General features: G+C 38.6%; 1 protein-coding gene across 1 annotated transcript in view; it reads left to right on the forward strand.

Annotated features, from left to right (window-relative positions):
• Nucleotides 1–1,483: 1,483 nt before the first annotated feature.
• Nucleotides 1,484–26,485, forward strand: part of KIAA1958 — a gene marked incomplete at its 3' end in the record, with an annotated part of 85,453 nt that continues 60,451 nt past the window's right edge. Inside the window, exons 1-2 of the mRNA XM_079706254.1 lie at nt 1,484–1,693; nt 6,691–7,885. Coding sequence (XP_079562380.1) covers nt 6,715–7,885 — 1,171 coding nt within the window. The 5' untranslated portion in view covers nt 1,484–1,693; nt 6,691–6,714. The remainder of the gene's footprint in view (nt 1,694–6,690; nt 7,886–26,485) is intronic.

The following is a 26,485-nucleotide window of genomic DNA, read 5'->3' on the forward strand; positions in this document are numbered from 1 at the left end:
CTAATTTTTCTTCCTTTTCATTTATTGTATTATTTCAGTAGCTATGACATCTAGTACAATGTTGAATAAAAATGATGCAAGTGAGCATGTTCTTGCCTTATTCCTGATCTTGGGAGGAAACAATTCAGTCTTTTATATTAAGTACGATGTTGGCTGTAGACTTTTTGTAGATGTACTTTATCAGTTTGAGGAAGTTCCTACTATTATTAGTTTGCTAAGAGTTTTTATCATAAATAGATTTAAAATTTTGTCAAATACTTTGCATCTATTGAAATTGATCATATGCCCCCCCCCAGTGGATGGTTAATATGTTGAATTATATTGATTAGTTTTTGTTTTTATTAATTTTTATTGGAGTATGATTAGTTTTTGAATAAACAGCCAACCTTGCATTCGTGGGATAAGTCTGCATCCCTGGGATTGGTCATGATGTATTACCCATTTTATATATTGTTGGATTCAGCTTGCTAATGTTTTTAAAGGATTTTGCATCAAATTAGGAATATTGATCTATAATTTTCTTTATTGTAATATCTGTGTCTGGTTTTGGTATTAGGGGTTATGCTGGCCTCCTCAAACAAGTTGGGTAGTTCTTCCTCCTAGTTTTTGAAAATATTTACGTAATTTTGGTATTATTTCTTCCTTGATGAGTGATAGAACTTACCAGTGAAATCTTTTTTTTGGAAAAGATTTTTTTTTATTATTAATTAATTTATTTATTTTTGGCTGTGTTGGGTCTTTGTTTCTGTGCGAGGGCTTTCTCTAGTTGCGGTGAGCAGGGGCCACTCTTCATCGCGTTGCACGGGCCTCTCACTATCGCGGCCTCTCTTGTTGCGGAGCACAGGCTCCAGATGCGCAGGCTCAGTAGTTGTGGCTCACGGGCCTAGTTGCTCAGCGGCATATGGGATCTTCCCGGACCAGGGCTCAAGCCCGCGTCCCCTGCATTGGCAGGCGGATTCTCAACCACTGCGCCACCAGGGAAGCCCAGAAAAGATTTTTTTTTAATTCAATTTATTTTATAGATAAATGGCTACTCAGATTTTCTGTTTCTTCTTGTGTCATTTTGTTATGCCTCAGTAATTGAGATTTAGTGGTATTAAAACAACAGCAACAGCAAATCCTTTAAAAGGTTCAGAACCTCATAAAGAGAGAGACTACAAGAACTGTGGGGCAAATTGTTGTAACTGAAGTCAGGTGAAAACCAACTAGATATTCATGGTGTTTGACTGGTAGCTCATTGTCACGCTTTGGAAAAGCAACATAATTATTTTATACCTTTTTTTTTTTCTAAAAAAAAAGTTTTTCTCAAATTTTTGAAAGAAAAATATTTTCATGAACCTTCTTTATACCTAGTGCTGGCTTAAGTCATTTTCATCATAATGTTATTTAAATATGTTTATACATAAAATATATGCTTATACTTCTAATAAACCTGTAAATCAAAACTGGGCTTTCCTAATGGCACAGTGGTTGAGAGTTCACCTGCTGATGCAGGGGACACGGGTTCATGCCCCGGTCCAGGAAGATCCCACATGCCGCGGAGCAGCTGGGCCCGTGAGCCATGGCCTCTGAGCCTGCGCATCCGGAGCCTGTGCTCCGCAATGGGAGAGTCCACAACAGTGAGAGGCCCGCATACCGAAAAGAAAAAAAAAAAACGGACATACAAATTCAACTAAAGTAAAACTACAAAACCGTAAGTTCAAATTAACAACATTAATATGATAAGAGAACCAGACTTGAGACAATATCTTTCTACTATTGTAATGCTGGAGGCAGTATAGTATGTTAATTAACAGTGTGGGCTCTGGAGTTAAGACTGAAGTTCAAATTTTGGCTGTACCATTACTTTGTCCAAGTAAAATGAGGATAATAAGTTACCTAATTTATTAGGATTGTTGATATAATTAGGATTATTGATATGTCAAGTCCTAGAGTAGTACCTGGCAATCAGTAATTGTTCAGTGAATGTTAGATATAATAATAGTTTTATGTTGTTCTGAAACCTAATAATTAATGTTAGGTTTAATGGTAGAAAGTCTGATTCTATATTTAATGTTTCTGATTTTGACTTTAACAATATAAATACTAATGCACAGAATATCTGCTTGCCTAAGTTAACATACAGTGTGGTGATGGTAACTTTATAGCTTTGTTTGCTGATTTAGGATAATCAAATCTCATACTTAACCTACACTCTGCTAGGCAGGCCTCCTTGGGGTTCAATCTTTAATGACATATCCCATGATAATTCTGTAAATCTTGGTGTCTAATCCAATCATTGCCCATATAAAATATGGGAAAATCCTATCTGAAGTTATTTTTCTATTCTTGAAAATGTAGAAGAAACATTATTTTTCAGCATAGAGCTTATCATCAGACTGCTGAAGGAAATTAGTAGATCCTAGAAACTACAGTTGATCCTTGAACAACTCCAAGTTAATCCGTGTATGATTTATAGTAGGCCCTCTGTATCCAGGGTTCAACCAACCACTGGCTGTGTAGTAGTGTACTATTTACTATTTAGTACTGATATACTAAAAATATCAGTGTTTAAGTACATTTGCACAGTTTAAACCCATATTGTTCAAGGGTTAGCTGTACTTATTCTCAGCAGTTTGAAAGTACCTTCATTGTCTTATGGTTGATTCTGTTTTGTATTAAACTTTGAATATATTGCAGTATATTGATAGCTATTCCTTGTCAGCTTAGACTCAATCCATTTAAGTACCTTAAATATTAGCTAATTATGCTCTCATAGCTACCAGTTAACATTGGTTGCCTGGTTGAATTATATTAATAGTAATACTGGAAAAATATTTTCATTTTATGGTACTCAAGAAAAGTTTAAGAGCCTCTTCATGAGATTGTTAGTAAGTTTCATAATGTAATAAAAGTGATTTATGATTACTACCTGTTGATTCTTAAAGGTTGATGATTATTACAGAATTAAGTGGATAAGCTTTTAACAAAATTTAAAGTTTTATCCACTTTGCCTTTTATTTTAATTATAATTTTTTCTGGCTGTGGGTCTTCAGCAAAGTTACTATTTTACTACTGTATAGTAGCTTTTACCTGGACAATAAGTACTTTTGACTTCCTCAGGCTTACACAATTTTGTGTTTTGATTCTGCCACATTTTTTACAGTTTGAACTGTTACAGTGACTTCATTCAAATATTGTGCCATAGTGTATATGATTTTTTCTGAGCATATATCATTTATTTCTTTTCTTGTTAGCCTACGGCATTTAAAGAGGTATTTTGCTTCACCATTACATATGCCATTTTCATGATGTCATATCATAATACTTTTCATTTGAAAATTATTAATGCAGAAGAGTAGTTTTGTATTTATATCTGCTAAAAAGAGAACAGCATGAACAAGTTTCCCAACAAATTGGAAGATGAAAACAATTATAAACATTATGCCATAAAATTACAGACCTCCCAAGATGTATTTGTGGAATCCAGTCTGAGAAACCTAGAGTATAGTGCAAAGAAAATGAAGGATTCTGCTCTAAGGTTTCAAAAACCAGAGGTGAATGTATTATTTTTTGTGTATCAGTTAGTAGTTGAGTTCAGCTGTGTGTAATCAAATACTTCAACAACAGTGGCTTAAGCAAGATCAGGAGTTTATCTTTCCCTTAAGTAACAAGGAATCTTAGGCAATTCAGAGCTGATACAGTGGCTCCATGATGTCACTAAGTTCCTCTGGCTATTCTCTCCCATCCTTAAGTCCTTATTTCATGCTCCTAAGATGGCCTCTGCAGGCCCAGCCATCATGTCCTTATTCCAGGCAGGAAGAAAGGGAAGGACAAAAGGGAAAAAGGCAAAAACTGGGACAAGTTTGTACTTCAAAGGGCTTTTGCAGAAGCCCCACCCAGTGACTTCCGTTTACATATTATTGGCCAGAACGGTGTCATGAGATTTCCCATTTCAAAGGAAGCTGGGAAATACGTTTTAGGTGAGCATATTGCTGCCCCAATAGATTGGAACTCTGTAATGAATAAGAGACAATGGATACTGGGTAGGCAAACAGCAGTCTCTGCCATACCAACTAAGCAGATATGTTAAGAAAGCTCAAAAAACAAACATCAAGGAATTCCTTGGTGGACCAGTGGTTAGGACTCTCTGCTTTCACTGCCGAGGGCTCAGGTTCGGTCGCTGGTTGGGGAACTAAGATCCCGCAAGCCGTGCGGCGCAGACAACACACAAACAAACAAACATCAACACACACACCCCAGTCTTTCTGTTTTTCTGCATTTCTACTTTAAAGTTATATGAAAGGAATATAAATGAAGTAAGTTCCTAAATTGCTAGAGTACGAAGTAAACAAAGATTATAGTCCTGTCATTTTAAGCTTAGAGATAATTAGTGGCTTGTCTGAGGCCACAGACAGGAGTTCCAGGACGAAAATTTGAAGTTCTTGACTCCCACACTAGTCCCTGTCCTTCTGATTTATTGTGCTGCTTCATAAAATCTGGTTGTTCATGTATTACTCTCCTACATACACAAGACATCCGTGTTTTGGTTACATCACTGGGGAGAAAATCCTCTAATCCCTTGAATGATTACAATAAAAGGCATAGGAGGAAATTTCTTGTTTCTTATTTGAGGGTCTTATATGTTTACTTTGTTAGTGTTGATGGTGCTGCCAGCATTTATAAATTCGTTCATTCACTCTTCATTCATTTATTCAGCACCAGCAATAGATTATAAGGTCTCAAGAGCAGGACCATATCTTATTAACTTCTGTATCCCTAAGTAGGTCCTCATTGATGAATGAAACATTTTATCATAGTCCCTGTCCTCAGGTAATCCTCAGTCAAGTCTGGGAAATGGATAAGAATGTCAGTTGATAACAGTACAGCAAAGACCAAGTTTCTTGAGATAATGGAAGTACAGGAAGAAAATCTAAAATCTCTGAGACTGAAGGAGTGTCTAGAAAGACTTCAACAGGAGGTGGTCCCGAGGTCAGTCTTGAAGGGGTTTTCCAGGTGAAGAAAGAGGAAGGCTACATATCAAGCCAAATAATGAGTTTTTAGAGGCCCAGTGGGGGTGAGAAACTGTTTAGAGAGGAGACAGGGAATATGGGAAAAGGCCATAGTAGTAGTAGAAAATGAGGGTCGGGAGGTTGACTATAGCCGTGGCCGTATCACAGAGGCCATATCACACATGTTACAAAACACGTTAAAGGATTTGAATTTACCAAACTCTACTGTTGGTGTGCCATGGAGGCAGGGCAGAGAATGGAGGCTCTTATGTGCCCTTTTGCATGGTCACGTGGCATTGCAGTTGGACCTTGGCACCTTAGTGCAGAGCCCACTTCCAGCGAGGTACCTTTTGTCACCCACAGCTGCAGATGACCAGGGAACACACATCAAGATCCTTGTTCCTCTAGAAGAATGGTACAGATGAACTGGTTTGCAGGGCAGAAATAGAGACACAGATGTAGAGAACAAATGTATGGACACCAAGGGGGGAAAGTGGTGGGGGGGGTGGTGGTGGTGTGATGAACTGGGAGATTGGGATTGACATGTATACACCAATATGTATAAAATGGATAACTAATAACAACCTGCTGTATAAAAAAAATAAATAAAATTAAAAAAAGAAAAGAAAGATCCTGTTCCTTCCTCCCTAGTTCTTCCCGGGATGTCCCTTTTGACAGAGCCTTATTAAACCTTTCTAATCACATGTGGACTCCACGTGCCTCTTTACTTTTTTTGCTCATCATGTTGTCCTCACTCTTACCCAGTCAAGGACCCATAACAAGTATTCTTTTTGACCTCTTCCCAATAAGGAATGATTCATTCCTCTGTGGTAGTTGATTATATACCAACTTGGGTGTATAGGAACCTCAGGTGGTAAAATACACCAGACGCATGTTTTTACCTCTAAATTGTGAGATAAAGGCAATGTCTCAGGAATTTCAGACAGCAAGGAGGTGGGAAGCCTGCTCCTAAGATTTGGTTAGGGTGCTGGCCCCCGGCCTACCCATCCTTGCTTCTGGTCTACAGCCTGCCTGTGCCCCTGACCCCAGCAGGGGCCTCTAGTGGCTCCCCTCCCAGACTGTTTTCCCATCTCTGTTAAAGACTTTTCTTCCCCACTTCCCAGATACAGCCCCTCATTCTCTTCTTGGACTCCCAGTAGTGTCATTTGTTTTCTGGTGCCCAGCAGAAAACCAGATTTCCCTTCTCTGACATCCATCCTAGAATGGATCTAAGCCTTTGGTGGCCCTGCCTCTAGTAATGAAGTTTATGGTAGCAGAAGGTGAAGTTAGAAGTTCATTCTCCTGGTTAATACAAATAATACACACATTTTATTATTACAGGACTGACTGAACCTCTCTCTGTGTGACTTTGGAAGTAAAATGTAAAAAGCTCACCTCTTTTTTATTGCTTGTTTCTTTTTTTCTTTCTTTCACTTTTTTTTCTTATGTAGACATTATAACAATAAAGGAAATTAACAAAAATTTTCTCAAGTCCCACAGCCATAAACCATCAATTGTTTTTACTTTTTTTCCTGTATTCTCTTCCAGTCTCTGCCCATATGCAGTGATATTAACTGGATACAGTTTTGAAGTACATTTTTTTAATGCCACATGATCATAGTTTAAGGAAATTGAAGTGAATGAGATATGGGAATATCTTTGGTAATAATAGCTTCTTATTCTGATTATTTTCCTTTAGGAAAGACACTGCTGATCCTGTAACATGGAGGATTGCCTTCATACCTCATCTGAGAATCTATCCAAATTGGTCAGCTGGGCCCACAGCCATGGGACCATTTGCAGCCTCATTCCAAACCTGAAACATTTGCTTTCGGAAGGTTCCCATGGGAACCTGACAGCAATGTGGGGCTGTAGTGCGGGCCATGCTTATCACTGGCCACTGACAGCTACTTGCAGAGCTGGCTCCCAAGAAAGGGTCTGTTTCCAGGATAACAGAAGTTTTAACTCTGATAGTCCCAGTATAATTGGAGTGCCCTCTGAGACACAAACTAGCCCCGTTGAAAGGTACCCTGGGAGATCAGTGAAAGCAAAGCTAGACTGTAATCGGACCAGAGACTCTTGTGACTTCTCTTATTGCAGTGAGCCCTCTGAACTGGATGAAGCTGTTGAAGAGTATGAAGATGAAAACACTCTGTTTGACATGGTTTGTGAGTCTTCTGTTACAGATGAGGATAGTGACTTTGAACCCCAAACCCAAAGGCCTCAAAGCATTGCTCGAAAAAGGCCTGGAATAGTCCCATCTTCTCTCCATTCAAGCTCCCAAGCTCAGATGATTGATGAATGCAGCAGTGATGTGATCATTAAGAAAATCAAACAGGAGATTCCTGAAGATTATTATATTGTGGCGAATGCAGAGCTGACCGGAGGGGTAGATGGACCAGCCCTCTCGTTGACGCAGATGGCAAAACCTAAGCCTCAGACTCATGCTGGTCCCTCCTGTATAGGGTCTGCTAAGCTGATTCCCCATGTAACATCTGCCATCAGCACAGAGCTAGACCCACGTGGTATGTCTGCATCCCCCTCTGTGATGTCTAGACCAGTCGTCCAGAAGACTGGTAGGGTATCTTTGGCTTCACCAAACAGAGGACCCACTAGTGCCCATGGCACCAGCCAGCAGGTGGCCATACAGATGCCGGTGAGCACATCCCATCCTAACAAACAGATCAGCATCCCTTTGTCTGCCCTGCAGCTGCCTGGTCAGGATGAGCAAGTTGCTTCTGAAGAGTTCCTGTCCCATCTGCCCAGCCAGGTCTCCTCCTGTGAGGTGGCCCTTTCTCCCTCAGTTAACACAGAGCCAGAAGTGAGCTCCAGTCAGCAGCAGCCCCCAGTTGCTCCGACCATAACCACTGAGGCCACGGCACAGTGCATACCAGGTATGGCACGTGAGGTGACAGAGTCCCTCATCCACATACATCAAAGAATTCTGCGCCGTCAGCACTCCTAAAACCACTGGCTCAATTTGCTAGAATTTGGGGCTTTATTATTCTCAGAAAGATAGAAATAATGAAATATTATACATCCAGGTGATAAAGTAAAGGAAATTCATCTGAAATAAGGCCATCTATCCAGTCGGTGTACCTCAGGGCTGAGAGGACAGCTGTAGGATTGTGCTGTTGATATTGCATGGCTGTATTTAAGGTTTGTATCTGATCTTAAGCTGAATTTTTATAAGTAAAGTTATTTTTGAAAGTTTTTTTTAATGCTCTTGGTTCTGTTTTGAAGCCAAAATGTTGTTGGTTTAGGCATACGTTGAAAATAGACCTGATGTTTTTTTCAGTATTATTTATTTGAACCAATTTAGTACTTTATTCATTTTAGTTGGTGTGGCAGTTTAAAACAAGTTTTTTTAAAAAGCAACAAATATATCTCGAAGAAGTATTTTATTTTTTCTCTCAAAATTTATAATAATCAGATAACTTGCATTTCTGGAATACATGGACCTAACTGGAATGGATTGAGAGGAGAAAGAAATAATTATATGAGGCCCCTATCTGTAATTCTAACATTCTAAATGTTCTGTAATTCTAACATTCAGTATTTATTTAATCTGGGCTATTATTAACCATCACTAGTATCTAATTTCAAAATATTTTCATCACCCCAGAAAGAAACCCCATACCCATTAGCAGTAATTCTTTTTTTCCTCCTCCCAGCCCCAGTCAACCACTAATCTACTTTCTGACTCTATGGATCTGCCTGTTGTGCACATTTCATATAAATAGACTCTTATTTTGTGGCCTTTTGTGATGGCCTTCTTGTACTTAGCATAATTTTTTTAAGGTTAATCTATGTGGTAGCATCTATCAGTGTTATTTTCCTTTCTATTTCATTGTATGGATAGACCACATTTTGTTGTTCCTTTAGAGCTGGTGGATACTTAGGTTGTTTCCATTTTTTGGCTGTGGTAAATAATGCTGCTAATATCATTTATATACAAGTTTTTGTGTGGACATATATTTTCATTTCACTTGGGCAGCTACCTAGAGGTGGAATCACTGGGTCATATGGTAACTCTGTTTGAGGAACTGCCAAATGGTGTTCCAAAGCAGCTTCACCATTTTACAATCTCACCAACAATTTTAAAAGATTCCTATTTCACTGTATGCTTACCAACACTTGTTATTTTCCCTTGAAAAAATTATCCTGCTGGGTGTGTGAAGTAGTAACTTGTTGTAGTTTTGATTTGTATTACCCTAATGACTATATTTTTTAATGTGCTTATTGGCCATTTGTATATCTTTCTTTTGAGAAAAATCCATTCAGATCCTTTGCCCATTTTCTAGTTATGTTGTCGTTTTATTGGTGAGTTATAAGAGTTCTTTATAGATTCTGGTTGTAAGTCTTCTATTAAATACGATTTGTAAATATTCTCTCCCATTCCCTGGGCTGTCTCCTTCCTTCCTTCCTTTCTAGTTTTAATTCAATCACTTAATCACAACATGGTCTTTGGCCAATATTCACATCATTAGATACAATATTATCTTTATTAGGCTTGTGAAAGTCTTTGTAGTAAGACTCTAACTCTTGATACATATAGGATATAAGTAGTACCTTTTCACTTAAATAGTTGTGAATTTGGTTTATTTATTTGTCCCCCTCCCCCCCTTTTTTTTGTAAAATAGGAGACAGCCTGACAGAATTTCTACGTTCTCACTTAATTTATATTTGAGGGTAGAATTCAGAAATGTATTTTACAAAGTGGACCAGTATAGCAAAACCGCTTAGTAAAACTGTTGTTTGTATTGTATATCCTTCTAATAATTTACCCCTGCAAAAGCAAGTTGAAAGATTTCCTTGCATCTGCCTAGTGGATATTAGTCCGCTAGTATGTATATAGTAAATGAGACATTGAGGCTCAAACTAACTGTAATAGGAATTTCCTAAAGAATGATCCTGACGTTTTGATCCATTGTTCTGTGGAAGGATATTATATTGCTAAGATATTATTAGCTTTAGAGAAACACTATTTGGACTGGAAACATCAATGGACAAATAAAAATCTGATTGATACTTTTCTTTTATGAGAGATATATAAAGTTAACTTATAATTTACCTTTGTTCTGTAGAGCCCGAACTAGGCTCTGTGCTCTAAAAGTTTTATTTATTTATTTGCATATTTATTTATATTAGAATAAATTTATTTTAAACATAGGTTTTTAAAAAAAAATTAGAATCCAGCACATCCAAATGTATGTGAATGAATATGTACAAATGGACCTTAAGTACTTAATATGTAAAGCATACTTAGGACTAAGCAAAGAAGAAAGGTTCTGAAAGAACTAGCTAAAAGCAACATCAGGTACTTTTAAACTGGATGTTGTGCAACCTTAAGTCTTTATCAAATCATTGTAGAAATACTGCATATCTTTGAATAATATTTTTAAAATAAATAATTTGACAAATGACTAGTCAGACAGAAACAAAGAGAAATTGTTCCATTTTGTTTAGTTTTACTGATGTCATTTAAATTCTATTTCCTGGCAGTTCCCTGGCAGTCCAGTGGTTAGGACTTGGTGCTTTCACTGCCATGGCCCCAGGTTCAATCCCTCGTCAGGGACCTAAGATCTCACAAGATGCGCAGTGTGGCCAAAAAAAATCTGTTTACCTATTGGAAAACTGTTCTTATTTCTGTTTAGAACTAAACTCACAAAGTTATAAAATGTTAACAATGTGTGGATAAAATTATTAATTTTCATGTCAGCCCTATTACAATGCTCAAATCTTAGCAAACAGTCATGAGTAAAGAGGACATACGTTATTAGAAGAAATATTGACTATCTCGCAGTATTTTAGATTCCATTAATTTTTGAGATTTTTATGTAAATTTGGAGCATTGGTCATAAATTTAAATTTTTATTGCATCATGAGTTGGGTTTCTATGTGTATATTTCTTAAATATACATACATACACACAGCTTCTTTTATGATTTTGTGCAAGAACCCCCCCATGTTTACTTGAAGTATAGTTGATTTACAATGTTGTGCTAATCTCTGCTGTACAGCAAAGTTATACACGTGTATACATTCTTTTTTTATATTGTTTTCCATCATGTTTTATCACAGGATATTGAATATGGTTCCCTGTGCTATGCATTAGGACCCTGTTGTTTATCCATTCTAAATGTACTAGTTTGCAGCAACCAAACTCCCAGTCCATCCCTTTTCCTCCCCCCCTCCCCCTTGGTAACCACAAATCTGTTCTCTATGTCTGAGTCTGTTTCTGTTTTGTAGATAGGTTCATTTGTGCCATATTTTAGGTTCTACATATAAGTGATATCATATGGTATTTGTCTTTCTGACTTACTTCACTTAGTATGATAATTTCTAGTTGCATCCATGTTGCTGTGAATGGCATTTTTTCGTTCTTTTTTATGGCTGAGTAGTATTCCATTGTATTTATGTACCACGTCTTCTTTATCCATTCATCTGTTGATGGACATTTAGGTTGTTTCCATGTTTTGGCTATTGTGAACAGTGCTGCTATGCATGTAGGGGTGCATGTATCTTTTTGAATTATAGTTTTGTCTGGATCTATTACCAGAAGTGGGATTGCTAGGTCATATGGTCATTCTATTTTTAGTTTTCTGAGGAACCTCCATACTGTTTTCCATAGTGGCTGTACCAACTTACATTCCCACCAACAGTGTGGGAGAACCCCTTTTATTAGTCAGCTTTTTTTCCCAGAAGTCTTACTGTAGCAAGCAATCAACTTTTGCTTTTCACATTTGTAATATATGTGTTTTCTTTTGAAAATCTACATCTTTATCTTTTACTAATAGATTCATATGTGTTCTTTATATATTAGAAATATTAACTCATAGTCTATCATATATATTGGAAATACATATCCATGTATATTAGAAATACATTTTCCCACTTTACCATTAATTTTTTTATTAATTAATTTTTAATCATTATTTTTTGGCTTCATTGGATCTTTATTGCTGCGCACGGGCTTTTTCTCTAGTTGCAGCGAGCAGGGGCTACTGTTTGTTGCAGTGTGTGGGCTTCTCATTGCGGTGGCTTCTCTTGTTGCAGAGCACGGGCTCTAGAGCGCAGGCTCAGTAGTTGCGGTGCACGGGCTTAGTTGCTCCGCGGCATATGGAATCTTCCCGGACCAGGGCTCGAACCTGTGTCCCCTGCATTGGCAGGTGGATTCTTAACCACTGTGCAACCAGGGGAGTCCACCATTAATTTCTGTATAATTTTGTTGATGGGATTTTTTGAGGTATGGATTTTCTTAATTTTTATGAAGGCTGTTCTTTCAACCTCTACCTACCTATCTATCTGTCTAGTTAGCTATCATCTTTTCTGCCTTTGGCATTTTGCTTAGGAATTCCTGTCTTGAATCAAAGAAATATTTTCCTATATTGTCTTCTGTTTTGTTTTTTGGTTTTCTTTTCCTCTCCTCCCCTTCTGTCTTCTTTCTTTTTCTACCTTTAACTCTACAACCAGAATATATTTTAGAGTGGAACCTCACTTCATTATTTTTATAGGTAGTCAAATGTTCCAACATCACTTACTGACTAATTCTCATTGTACACTGAATTGATTTATGTATCACATTTTTGTTTATAACTGGGTCTATTTCTAGATTTTCAGTTTTGGGGTTTTTTTTAATCTCTTTATCTTTTTTCTTCTAATTTTTACTAATTGATTATATTTTCTATAAAACAATGCATTCAGAGAAAAATGGATGTAGTCTAAAGCATTTAATAGAATACTTTTTGAAACCTACTCATGTAAAATTGAGTTCAGTGAGGTTTTAAAAATTAAGTTGCATATTACTTCTAGTTATTTGGTCTGTGTTGACACAAATAAACAATGGTTTCTCTTATCAGAAACAGAAGATCTGAGTTAAAATAAATGTATAAAGACAATTAACTGCGTTATAGTCGAAGGACACATCTTCAAATGAGCTTTTTATCCAGGGTTCAAACAATGTCTATAGTTTCTCTCTTACCATGTCTCGTCTCAGCTTCCTCTGTATTAGCTTCACCTATAGATACTTGATCCTTGCTTGGTCCCTGAGGCGGTTGCCAGGTGTTGCTGGGATTCATGCCTAGCAGTGGACAGAGCCTGTGCCACTGCCTTCCCACTAACCCCCGAATTAGTCTTTGAAGCATCAAGCTCATACCCTGGGAACTGTATTGAGACCAGTCCTAAGTAGACCCCACAGCCCAGTGTTGGGGTCAGGTGGGAGTGTTCTTCCAGGGACATTCTGGATTCTAATCTTGAAAGAGGCAGCACACCAGAGACACCTACTACTATTTGTGGGGGGTGGGTCTTTGTTGCTGTTGTTTGTTTTTTTGAGCATTTAGTTTTCTTTGTGTGGGCAGATAGAGGAGTTGTTTATATGTGTCATTCAAAGACTAGGTATACTAGAACAGTGTTCTAATATAAGGGATAGAAATATGTATAAGTAAGCATATGCTTTTATGTCTGTATATATATGCATATGTATATATACATGTACATGCATACATTATTTTATATATTTTCTTACCCTACAAGAAATATACGCCTCTTCTTTCAAGGTGGAACAAGAATAAATTTCCTTTCTTAGCCACACGCTTTCCTGTACCTTCCTGCAGGAAGACCTGCAACATAAATTCTGAAAGGTAAGAGAGGCAAAATTAAAATTCAGGCTCAGTTAATACCATCATTTCCCTCGGTTTCATAAAGGGGTGCTCATCTGAGGATTGATATGGCAGGCAGTGCTGGGCACTGAGATAGTAGAGCTTGACCACTCAGAGTTTGGGATCAGATATGCCTAGGTTGATTCCCAGCCCTGCCTCCTATTGGCCTTGTGACCTTAGTTGAGTCAGTTTATTTCTCTTGAGACTCAGTTTCCTCATTTGAAAAGTAATAACATGTCTGTCTCACAGGATTGTTTGACGACCAAATGCAAAGTATAGGTGAAGCACTAAAGAGAGTACATGGGGCCTCCCTGGTGGCGCAGTGGTTGAGAGTCCGCCTGCCGATGCAGGGGATACGGGTTCGTGCCCCGGTCCGGGAGGATCCCATATGCCGCGGAGCGGCTGGGCCCGTGAGCCATGGCCGCTGAGCCTGCGCATCCGGAACCTGTGCTCCGCAACGGGAGAGGCCACAACAGTGAGAGGCCCGCGTACCGCAAAAAAAAAAAAAAGAGAGTACATGACATGTGATAAACATTCAATAAATAATAGTTTCCACCATTATTAATATTTTCATTGTCATCATCACTGCTGCCATTATTAGACTGTGCTCAATACTCTTGAATAGTCAAGTATAATAGATTCTGATTTTATGCAGTAACAGCTATTCATCTACTAAAATGGTCTATGGACCAGTCTCACCTGGGAACTTATTAGGAATGCAGATTCTCAGGTCCCGCCCCAGACCCACAGAATCAGAATTTGCATTTTAACAAGATCTCCAGGTGATCTCTTTGCACACTGAAGCTTGAGAAGCAGGGGTTTAGGAAATGCAGGTTCCACATTAGAGGGCACATTGTTATTCCCTCTGGCCTCACTGTGACTTTGAACACTCTTCCCTCCTTTGTATATCTGCACTTCCTCATTGGAGAGGCCAGAAACTCGCTTTTCCAAGTTTATACTTCAGTGAGGGCACAATCTAGTGACCTGAAACTTTGCCAGTCAAATGCACTCACTCTAGACTCTAATCAGAAGTACCTAGGACTTCCCTGGAGATCCAGTGGTTGACTCCATGCTTCCAGTGCAGGGGGCATGAGTTCGATCCCTGGTAGGGGAACTAAGATCCCACATGCTGGGAGCTTCCCTGGTGACACAGTGGTTAGGAATCTGCCTGCCAATGCAGGGGACACGGGTTCAAGCCCTGGTCTGGGAAGATCCCACATGCCGCAGAGCAACTAAGCCCATGTGCCACAACTACTGAGCCTGCACTCTAGAGCCTGCGTGCCACAACTTCTGAAGCCTGTGCGCCTGGAGCCTGTGCTCCGCAACAAGAGAAGCCACTGCAATGAGAAGCCTGCGCACCACAACAAAGATTAGCCCCTGCTCAGCACAACTAGAGAAAGCCCACGCATAGCCAAAAATAAATTTTAAAAAAAGAAAAAATAAAGATCTCACATGCTGTGTGTAGTGCAGCCAAAAAAAAAAAAAAAGAAGAAGTACCTAGAAGAATCTGTTTTTGGTAAATACAGTCCAGTTTCTAGAGGCAGCAGGAGCAGTGTTCCACTGTTAGAATCCCAAGCTGGAGTTTGGTGGCTGATTTGTCTCCAACAGCGCAAATCTGTGGCGTGGTCACCTCTAAACCTGGTTTCCTGGTGTTGTGGGAAATTGTGTGGCCTTTATTAAATTCTTTTCTTGCCTAAACTAGCTAGACTGGGCTTTCATTGTTTTAAATAAAGAAGCTGGAGGAATATAACCTCTGAACCCAGGAAACATGTTCACCTCTCCTAGATGTGGCATGAAAAATAAAATAATTTTCTTTTTATCACTAGGTTTATATTTTTAGCTAAAATAAATATCACCTTGGTAAGTAACCACTAATACAATATGCCCTATAGTGTGTGCTATCTTGCTATACAAACTGTAAGCAACCCATAAGATGTTGAGGGATAGAGATAGCTTCTCCTCGCCCTAAACCTTCTCTCCCTTCCCAGTGGGGGTTTTTGCTGAAATATGTCCATTGTGGGGAGTTCCACTGAACTGGGAATGAGAAGGAGGTACTTAGTACCTTTGCACTCAGCTATGGGCTTTAAGAGCAGTTTTGGAAAAATGAGAGAAAACACAGTTGGAGCTTCTTAACACAATGTTGAGTATTTCTTAAAAGTTAATTTTGAATGATTAGTTTTCTTTTAGGTGTATTTTTTCTCATGTCAGTTCACATGATGCTACTATTCCCTGAAATGATCTATTTTATTTCTTTACTATTTCTCAGTTTGATCCCCTGAGACAGAGAGATTGACCTTCAAAATCACCAGGAGGTAGCCCAAATAAGGAGGATATTAGGAAATCTGCACATGGACATTTCATATTGTCTCATATATTTTATTTCTTTTCTTCCTTTTTACCCTCCATTTCTTTTTCTCTTTGCATAATTTCACCCTTGAGTTGACATCAGTAGTGGGTGGTAAAAATGTGGAAAGTTTGGTAAGATCTGGTAAAAGGGAGTGAGCTTCATTTCATTAGGCCTCTTAGAAGAAAGTAAATGGACCAGATGCTTACGTAATTTATTCGTGTACCCCTTCTCTTGTAATGCTGAGGGAGGCTTTAATGGAGCTACCAAGCACCCTTCTCTTCAGTCCCAATGCCTTGCACATAGTATACATGCAGTCATCCTGTCGGTAAGTAGTCAATGTTGAGAACGTGTCCAGGGGGAAAGTTAGGTACCTGCTCCCAGGAGTTTCCAGGACTCACTGCTTGATGTTAGCAACATCATCTAAAATCAATAACTTTGTTCCATTCAACACTCCACTCACCTAATTGCACAGGGAAGAAATCAGGTCCCTCTCTCCCATTATGATCTGGGACTGATATGATATGTCCATAGGAAGAGAGAGCAGGTCAAAACCTTGATGAAGCTATAGATCCCTAAGCGTGTTACTGAACACTGTGAACCCTTTCAGGTATTACTATCAGCACCCCTTCTAATAGGCTTTTGAAGGCACCTTCCACCCCTCTGCTGAGTATCACAGGTCTCAATTGTTTCTGTACTTGAAGATTACCAGCTCTTGACTGTCCTACTTGAGTGTCACAGGGTCTTCTCTCCCCTACCTAAGTGTCACAGAGCCCCTCCTCCCCAGGATCAAAGGGTAGTTCTCAGAGTGGTGGTTGCGGGGGGATTGTCTTAGGTTTTATCATGTATAGTAGAACTCCCGTGATCAAAATGATTTTAAGGAACTGGAGATGGTAGTCTCCAGCCTCTGGCTGAGGGGCACTTCCCTCCTTCCTTCCTTCCTTCCTGTTTTGCAGTTCTTAGAAAAGATGAAGTTGTGGTTTTAAATTAGTTTTTAGGCTTGTTTTCTATACTGGGGAAGGAGTATGGGAGGGAGACATGAGATTAAGTACAGTCACTCTGTTATGAAAAGAAAAATAATTGGCTATATCGTCATGTCTTTTCAAAGTATTTAGGTCTTCATCAACGTTTTACCAAGGTGGTAATGAAAACCCACTATACCTTATATAACATATAATTTATAACATTATTATATGTAACTTATTATAAAGCTGTAGTAATTAAAATGGAATAGTTTGGCAACAAAGGTAGACACATAGAGCCATGGAACAGAATAGGGAGCCCAGAAACACTCCTGCACATATATGTGAACTGTATGTGAAATAGAGCCATCACAAATCAGTGGGAGAAGGATGGACCAGACAATGAATGATATTGCACAGTTGGTCATCCGTGTAGAACAAAATAAAATTAGATCCTTATGTCACATCAGACCTGAAAATAAAACTCATTTAAAGATCTAAATATGGAAATATAAAACTTAAAACTGCTTGAAGGAAATCTTGCAAAACGGCCTTGGTGTTGGGAACAGTTTTTTAAATGAGACACAAAAAAAAGCACAAACCATAAAGGAAAAGATTGAAAATGATGACAGCCTTTAAAATCTTAGCTGGGACAGGGATATCATAAAGTTAAAAGACAAGCAGTAATCTATGAGATGATTTTAATGTGCATAACGAAAAATATTCATATACAGAATATGTAAAGAACTGCCACAAGTCAGTAGGGAAAAGGTCGAATAATCCAGTAGAGAAATGAGCAAAGGAAATGAAGAGGCACTTCTAATAAGAGGAAACCCATATAGTTAATAAACATATGAAAAATGTTCAGCCTCACTGGTTATCAGGGGAATGTAAATTAAAACAACAATACGATACCATCAGAAAGGCAAAAATTATCAATTTTTACTCCAGACGTTGTTGAAAGTATGGGGAACATGCTGGTGGGAATATAAATTGGCACAACCACTTTGGAGAGCAACTTATAGTATCTAATAAAGTTAAAATGTGCATATCATATAACCTTGGCATTCAGTTTCTAGGCAGCTATCTAGAGAAATTTCCTTATATATAAAAGGAGAAATGTGGAGGGGTATACATTGCAACTTTCTTTGTGGTAACAAGGAAAAAAATCAGTTAACAACCTCAGTGTCTGTCAGTAGATAAATTGTGATGTATTTTTCAATGGAATATATGCATCAGGCAGATCTGCATTAATTAATGTAGATAAATCTTGAAAACGGAGTTGCTGAATAATATTTAGAGTACAATACCTAAAAAACAAACAGGCATTACTATGTACTGTATGTTACACTCTCACATACCACAGTAGTCAATTATGAAACATGGGCTGGAAGGACCCATGATGCATCAGTACATGATAGTGGTTGCCTTTGGGAAAGAGGGGGGATGAGAATGGGTGCACAGGAAACTTGAATATCTGTGATATTTTATTTTTTTAGTTTAAAAAAAAGTTTTTATTGGAGTATCATTGCTTTACAATGTTGTATTGTTTCTGCCGTACAGCAAAGTGAATCAGCTATACGTGTACATATATCCCTTCTTTTTTTGGATTTCCTTCCCGTTTAGGTCACCACAGAGCACTGAGTAGAGTTCCCTGTCTATACAGTAGGTTCTCATTAGTTATCTAGTTTATACATAGTAGTATATATCTGTCAGTCCCAATCTCCCAGTTCATCCCACTGACCCCTCCCCTCCTTGGTATCCATACGTTTGTTCTCTACATCTGTGTCTCTATTTCTACTTTGCAAATAAGTACCATTTTTCTGTATTCCACATATAGGCAGTATTATACAGTATTTGTTTTTCTCTTTCTGACTTACTTCACTCTGTATGACAGTCTCTAGGTCCATCCATGTCTCTGTAAATGGCACAATTTAGTTCCTTTTTATGGCTGAGTCATATTCCATTGTATATATGTACCACATCTTCTTTATATGATATTTTTCTTTTAAAACCATGGAACAAATATGACATTATTAACATTTATTAAATCTGGCAGGAACATGAGTTCGTGTTACACAAGAGGCAATATAAGCACAGTGCTTAATTGTGACAATCTGGGCACACAGCTGCCGGGATGCAAATCCCAGCCCTGCCACTCATTTTCTGGGTGACTTTGGCAAGTCACTTAACTTCTCTGTGGCTTAGCTTTATCATCTGTAAAATGAAGTAAATAATGTATCTATTCTCTAGGGTTGACATAAGGATTAAAGTAATCCATACAGAGCCCTCTGGTTCATAGTAAGCATAATTTAGTATTCTGCATACTTTTCTGTGTGTTTCTAAATGTTATTACTTTTTAAACATAGATCATGAAGCATAAATAAAGTTGATTGTGGAATATTTATGAGATGAAGGCATATGACATTATTGTTTTTACTGAATATAGAGGGTTTTTTGGTAAGAGAGCAAACTTTACTACCATTATCTCCCAGTATACTTGTTTATGCACAAAGAATTTGAGAATTATTCTCACAGATTTCACCTTGGCTTTCCTCCTTATGATTATGATGTGATGTTGTCATGGGAGAATTTTTTTTTTAAGTTCTTCTGTTGGAATAAATAAAAACCACAAAAACAAAATGTCCTCTATTATCTATGGATATATAGCACTTTCATTTCCAGGATCAGCACTACTTGAGTTGCATGAAGAAGAGGTTGTTTCCTTCATTTTACTGACAGGAAATGAGTTACAAAGAAACTAGATGATTTGCTTGGAGTTCCAGGGGAAGAAGTGTGGTCTCCTGCTTGTTAACTAAGAGAGGAGGGGTTGGTGCTTTGCACGCTGGTCCCTACCTCTGCTTGTCTTGCTGTAGGAAAAGACTACACCACTAATTGCTTCCCCTTCCCTTTCTTTTATTTTTAGGTCATGACTATAACTTTTCCAAAGTTTAGGCTGCTAGAGTACATCCTAAAGTGATTATTTTTTTCTGAGAATCATTTTTAAAAAGACCTAGGGTTTAATAGAAGGATTCGCTTTATCAGAAACAGGAAACATGTGTCTAAGTCTCTTTTTCTACTAAGCATCTGGACAAGTCACTTGCACTTCAGTTTATCAAACATTTATTTCAAGATCAACCATATGACAGGACTAGTGAAAATACAAAGATGAATGGCAAATTCCCTGACCCCAGTATATCATTGTGTAGAGAAGGCAGCAGACAAACCAACAACTCCAACTCCAAGTGCACAGAAGGAGGTATGTAAAATGCTGTGGAACATAAGAGGAGCAGTTGACTCAGCCTTTTGGGACACAGGGAAGAGTATTTCAAGTAGATGGAACAACATGAGCAAAGACATTAAATTAGGGCAGGAACGTATGCAGGGAAGCAAAGATTTGAGTGTGGTGTGAGCATAGATTTCAAAGCGGTTAGGAGAGTTGCTGCTGGAAAGATGGGCTGGAGTCACCTGTGAAGGTTTTTCATGTGATGTCGCAAACTTAACGTGGGGAGCCGAGGGACACAGTTCATTATCTTAGAAGATCACACTGATAGCAGTGGGGAAGTAGAGACTGGGACTGAGAAGTGTTTTATAGGCCATTAATTGCAGTAATCCAGATGGGAGATGGCAATAAATGCTCGAATGAGGCAACAATAAAGGCATTAGAGTGGAGGAAACAGAGTTAGATGATTTGGAAATTAGACTTGATGACTTCTGAGTGTTTGGCCTCTTGGGATCTCTGTTGCCACCCTCGTATTCTCTGTCCAAAGGCACAGCACTGTTGTAGGTAATGCTGAAAGGTCTTCAGGGCCCATATATCTACAATGTAGTCATAATTCTCTGCATATAGTATGAAACATCCGTTAAGAGTTCTGAAACATGCCGTGACCATTTATTCAACAAATATCCATTGGAAGCCTACCAAGTGCCAAGTTCAGGCTGGGTACTGCAGATAACCCAATGAACAAGGCAAAAAACATGGTTCTTGCTCACATACAGCCTGCACTCTGAATGGGAGAGACACCTTAACTCTAGCCCTCTCAAAACATTCCGAATTTTTTTTAAAAACTGTTTAAAATATTTCCTGAACGAAGATGCTGTTAAACTGTGAGTGGCTTTCTAAGACTAAATTGGTTGCCTTTAGATAACATATTTATGAACACTAGGATGATATATGGCTAAAAGTGGTTAAGTGAACAATTAAACCACTATGATAAATGAAAGGCAAGTCTTTCTTAGAGAGAAATTAAAAGTGCAGAGGCTACAGGTAACCCATTCCACAATATAATTTACTCAAGACACTTTCTACATATCTAAAAATAACATGAGCCTAGTTAAGTTAAAATTGTAATATTGCTTATTTTTGCAGACAACTAGTGATCTGTCTTTAAGAATTAAAAATATAATTGTTTACTAGTTTTCTGAAAGGCAAAAGTAGAAAATCAAGTTAATTGCTCTCTGTTGTACAAATGCATAATTTTCTGAGAAGTTAATTAGTTTTATCACCATTTTTTCCAGTGCTTGCACTTCCTAAGTGTCATTTGTCTTAATATTTTACAAGAAAATCTTCCTAGTTGATTTTTTATTTCTTTAAAATAGAAGCATTTTTTGTACTATACCATTGAAGTAAAAACTGTTTTTATATACTTAAAGTTCACATACATATAATTGAGACCTCCTGATATGCAGAATGCACCCAAATATAGCAGACGAGCAAATTGCTATGAACCTCAGAATATAATTCTCTTCAATGAATTTGGATTTGTCTAAGACTGCTAGGAAGCTAGGCGCCAGTTCAGAATTGAGGAGGCATTGACCTTGATTTTCTAGCCTTGGTATTCATTCCTTGTGATCTGAAGAGATGAAATAATGTACAACCCCTGGACAGACAAGTCAGTGTCAGAGTACCGCAGTCTTAGCTTCAGACATCATCCCTGTATCTGTTTTCCTCTGAGAAGCAGCAGATTCCTCCTTCTCCTCACAGATTGAGCTGCCTGACCATCTTGGGTCACAGCAGGGATGGGCAGTATGCAGGTGATCCACTGTAGTTTAGGCCCAGCAATACCTCTCTTTCAGTCTAGATCTCATTTATGTAACTAATGGCTTGTGTTCCCAAGGGTGTATTAGACCCAGAAGAAGTATTTATATAACATGGCAAAAATGATGAATTATGCTTCTGTGGCTACAAGGTGATTTAAGCTTTATTTTAGGTGAGAACAGTGATCAGTACAGTGATCAGAGAACAGTAAATCTGAGTTGATTGATGTATCTTAAGTGGTTTGTTTTATTTATTTATATTTTTGCATGTTTTTTTTAGGTGGTTTATTGACTTCAGTTATGATACACATATCAGGCTGATTCTTCAGTACTGCCTTAAAACTATAGGATTGCTTTCTTAGAAAAAAAGCAATAATTTTATTGCCTTTTTCAATGTTCTTCATTTTTGTCAAAGTTATTCATGTACACAGCGATCCATAAAATTTGCTGAACAATAGCAGTCTCGCCTCAGCTCTCATCACCTCATAATCCCACTCTTCAAAGGAAACTTCTTTTGAGCCTTTCTATTTTCAGTTCTTCCAAAATTTTAAACAAACTTTTTATACTTCTGTTTCTTGATTTTTTCTTGATTTATCAACTTCAGAAAATATCTACAGACTCCTTGTTATAAATGATTATTTAATTCAGTTTCATTACCCTCCCATTATTTGATTGTTATGCCATTAAAACACGTTACCAATAGAAAAACTAAAGATAATGAAAGATGAAATAAATATGCTTTCTCAACCTAAGGGTGAAGATATTAGTGTCCTTATTCTACCTTCTTCTGTTCTCCCCTCCCTGCTTACCATCTTCTTAATTTCACAAGGTTGTCAATATTTTCATTCTCTTCTATGGCCATAATTAAGTCTTTTCTGCTTTATCCTTAGGTTGACTCTAAACGTTCAAAACCAATAACACCATTTATATTATTTTGACAGTGTAAATATTGTTCATAGCTATTAGTGTTCTAAGATTGAATTTCTTTTCATCCTGATGAATTTCACAACCTCTGGGACACTGAAAGGAGAATGTTCCTGAGGGTTGTTATGTGGATAAATGACTTAATCCATGTAAGGGGTTTAGAACAATGCCTGGTACAGAGAGTAAGTTCTCAATAAGTATGTCCCAGCATTATTATTATTATTATTATTATTATTACCACTACTGCTGTATTTCATTGCATCTGAAATATCATTGATTGTAAGATGTACCATTATTTTATGTTCCACAAAGAAATAAAAAGCATGCTACCAATTAAACTATAATTCCCAGGAATTGTGAGACAAATTTCAGAGATGTTAAAATGTGAAGAAGTGCATCTCACAATCAATGAAATATGGTATTATTCTAGTTTGGAGGTTGTGTGTGTGTGTGTTCCTAAAATTTTTGATAACATTCTTTGACAAAAGAACAGTGTGCTCTTATCATATCTGTGTGGTCCCTCCAAGATTCCTATTTTGGACCTTCAGTCTTCCTACTACAGTTTGGACAAGTTGATTTAATGTAAGCCTAAGGTGACCATCCCACCCACTCTGAGTTTTCCCCTGGGTTGCAACCACTGTTCCCTAGATTTCATGTTTCCCTTTACTTTCTCCTTTTCTTTGCTGGAGTTCATAAAATAATTTCCCAAGAAGGGATAGGTGGGAGGTAAACTTTGAGTCTTTTTTTTTTTTTTAATATTTATTTATTTATTTGGTTGCACCGGGTCTTAGTTGTGTCTCACCAGCTCCTTAGTTTTGGCATGCGAACTCTTAGCTGCAGCACATGTGTGGGATCTAGTTCCCTGACCAGGGATTGAACCCGGGCCCCCTGCATTGGGAGCACAGAGTCTTACCCACTGCGCCACCAGGGAAGTCCCAAACTTTGAGTCTTTAAATTGCTGAAAATTCCTTTCCTCTAACATGATTTTTTAAAGTTTTCCTTGGGACTTCACTTGTGGCGCAGTGGTTTAAGAATCCGCCTGCCAGAACACTCTATGACATAAATCACAGCAAGATCCTTTTTGACCCACCTCCTAGAGAAATGGAAATAAAAACAAAAATTTTAAAATGGGACCTAATGAAACTTAAAAGCTTTTGCACAGCAATGGAAAACATAAACAAGACGAAAAGACAACCCCCAGAATGGAAGAAAATATTTGCAAATGAAGCAACTGACAAAGGATTAATCTCCAAAGTTTACAAGCAGCTCATGCAGCTCAATATCAAAAAAAGCAAACAACCCCTGGGCTTCCCTGGTGGCGCAGTGGTTGAGAGTCCGCCTGCCGATGCAGAGGACACAGGCTCGTGCCCCGGTCTGGGAGGATCCCACATGCTGCAGCGTGGCTGGGCCCGTGAGCCATGGCCGCTGAGCTTGCGCGTCCGGAGCCTGTGCTCCGCAACAGGAGAGGCCACAACAGTGAGAGGCCCGCGTACCGCAAAAAAAAAAACCCAGTCCCAAAATGGGCAGAAGACCTAAATAGACATTTCTCCAAAGAAGATATACAGATTGCCAACAAACACATGAAAGGATGCTCAACATCACTAATCATTAGAGAAATGCAAATCAAAACTACAATGAGGTATCACCTCACACCAGTCAGAATGGCCATCATCAAAAAATCTACAAACAGTGAATGCTGGAGAGGGTGTGGAGAAAAGGGAACCCTCTTGCACTGTTGGTGGGAATGGGAAATGATACAGCCACTATGGGAACCGTATGGATGTTCCTTAAAAAACTAAAAATAGAACTACCATACGACCCAGCAATCCCACCACTGGGCATATACCCTGAGAAAACCATAATTCAAAAAGTCATGTACCACAGTGTCCATTGCAGCTCTATTTACAATAGCCAGGACGTGGAATCAACCTAAGTGTCCATCGACTGATGAATGGATAAAGAAGATGTGGCACATATATACAATGGAATATTACTCAGTCATAAAAAGAAACAAAATTGAGTTATTTGTAGTGAGGTGGGTGGACCTAGAGTCTGTCGTACAGAGTGAAGTAAGTCAGAAAGAGAAAAATACTGTATGCTAACACATATATATATGGAATCTTAAAAAAAAAAAAGTTCTGAAGAACCTAGGGGCAGGACAGGAATAAAGATGCAGACGTAGAGAATGGACTTGAGGATGCAGGGAGGGGGAAGGGTAAGCTGGGACGAAGTGAGAGAGTGGCATGGACATATACACACTACCAAATGTAAAATAGATAGCTAGTGGGAAGCAGCCACATAGCACAGGGAGATCAGCTCAGTGCTTTGTGACCACCTAGAGAGGTGGGATAGGGAGGGTGGGAGGGAGATGCAAGAGGGAGGAGATATGGGGATATATATATATGTATAGCTGTTTCACTTTGTTATAAAGCAGAAACTAACACACCATTGTAAAGCAGTTATACTCCAATAAAGATGTTTATTAAAAAAAAAAAGAATCCACCTGCCAATGCAGGGGACACAGGTTCAAGCCCTGGCCCAGGAAGATCCCACATGCCACAGAGCAACTAAGCCCATGTGCCACAACTACTGAAACCCGAGCACCTAGAGCCTGTGCTCCACAACAAGAGAGGCCACCGCAATGAGAAGCCTGGGCACAGCAACGAAGAGTAGCCCCTGCTTGCTGCAACTAGAGAAAACCTGTGTGCAGCAAGGAAGACCCAGTGCAGCCAATAATAAATAAATTTTAAAAAAAAAGTTTTCCTTTAGTACTTGTTCCTTTTATGAGGATTATAATTATAATAATCTATCAAATCTCTTTGAGAATTTTAATTAGGGGGTTTTAAAAAAATTATTTTGTCTTTGAATTATCTCTTCCTTCAGTTCTTATGTTTCTTTTTCTTCATCCTTCTCTTTAATGCTGCTACTTTTCTTCTGACACCTAGTCTAATTTTTTGTTCACATTTAAGAACACAGGACAGGAATCTGGTGTTGGTTTCTTCTGCAGTTGTGTAAATAAGTTTGCTTCCCCTAGGCCCTTTCCTGAGTGAAAAGTAGGTATTGCCAGGCAGGACTCTTTGTAGAGACGGCGGGTGGAGAATTGGTGGCTGGTCAGCAGGCCTCCAAAGACAAGTCTCAGATGCGAGCACCCACATTAGAGGCCTCAGCTCTCCCAACATGATGGGTTCAGTTTCCTTAGCAAAGTTTTGTCTGAGTATAGGGCCCTTTTAGCATCTCCAGTTGTGTGAACAGGAGCATTTCCTGCTGTATCCTTGGACCTGCAGGCCTGTTCCTGTGATGGGGCTGGAGCCAAGTACAGGACCCCTTCAGAATTTCCAGGGGTGCAGACGGGAGTGTCTCCTGCCAGGTCCCTGTGTCAGCCTGTTGGTGACTGTGGCTAGGATGGGCTAGAGCCCCGTTACAGGCCCTTTCAGAATCTCTAGTCTGAGTTTGGTGGACTTACCTCTGGGGCTCCACACCACAGCCAAGAGGAGCTGGAGACACTTAGGGCCCACAGCCTGAACCAAGGTGTGTATGCCTATTACTCGATGTATGGGTGGTCATGAC

This window comes from Hyperoodon ampullatus (genome assembly GCF_949752795.1).
Source record: "Hyperoodon ampullatus genome assembly, chromosome: 6".
NCBI classification, from domain to species: domain Eukaryota; kingdom Metazoa; phylum Chordata; class Mammalia; order Artiodactyla; family Ziphiidae; genus Hyperoodon; species Hyperoodon ampullatus.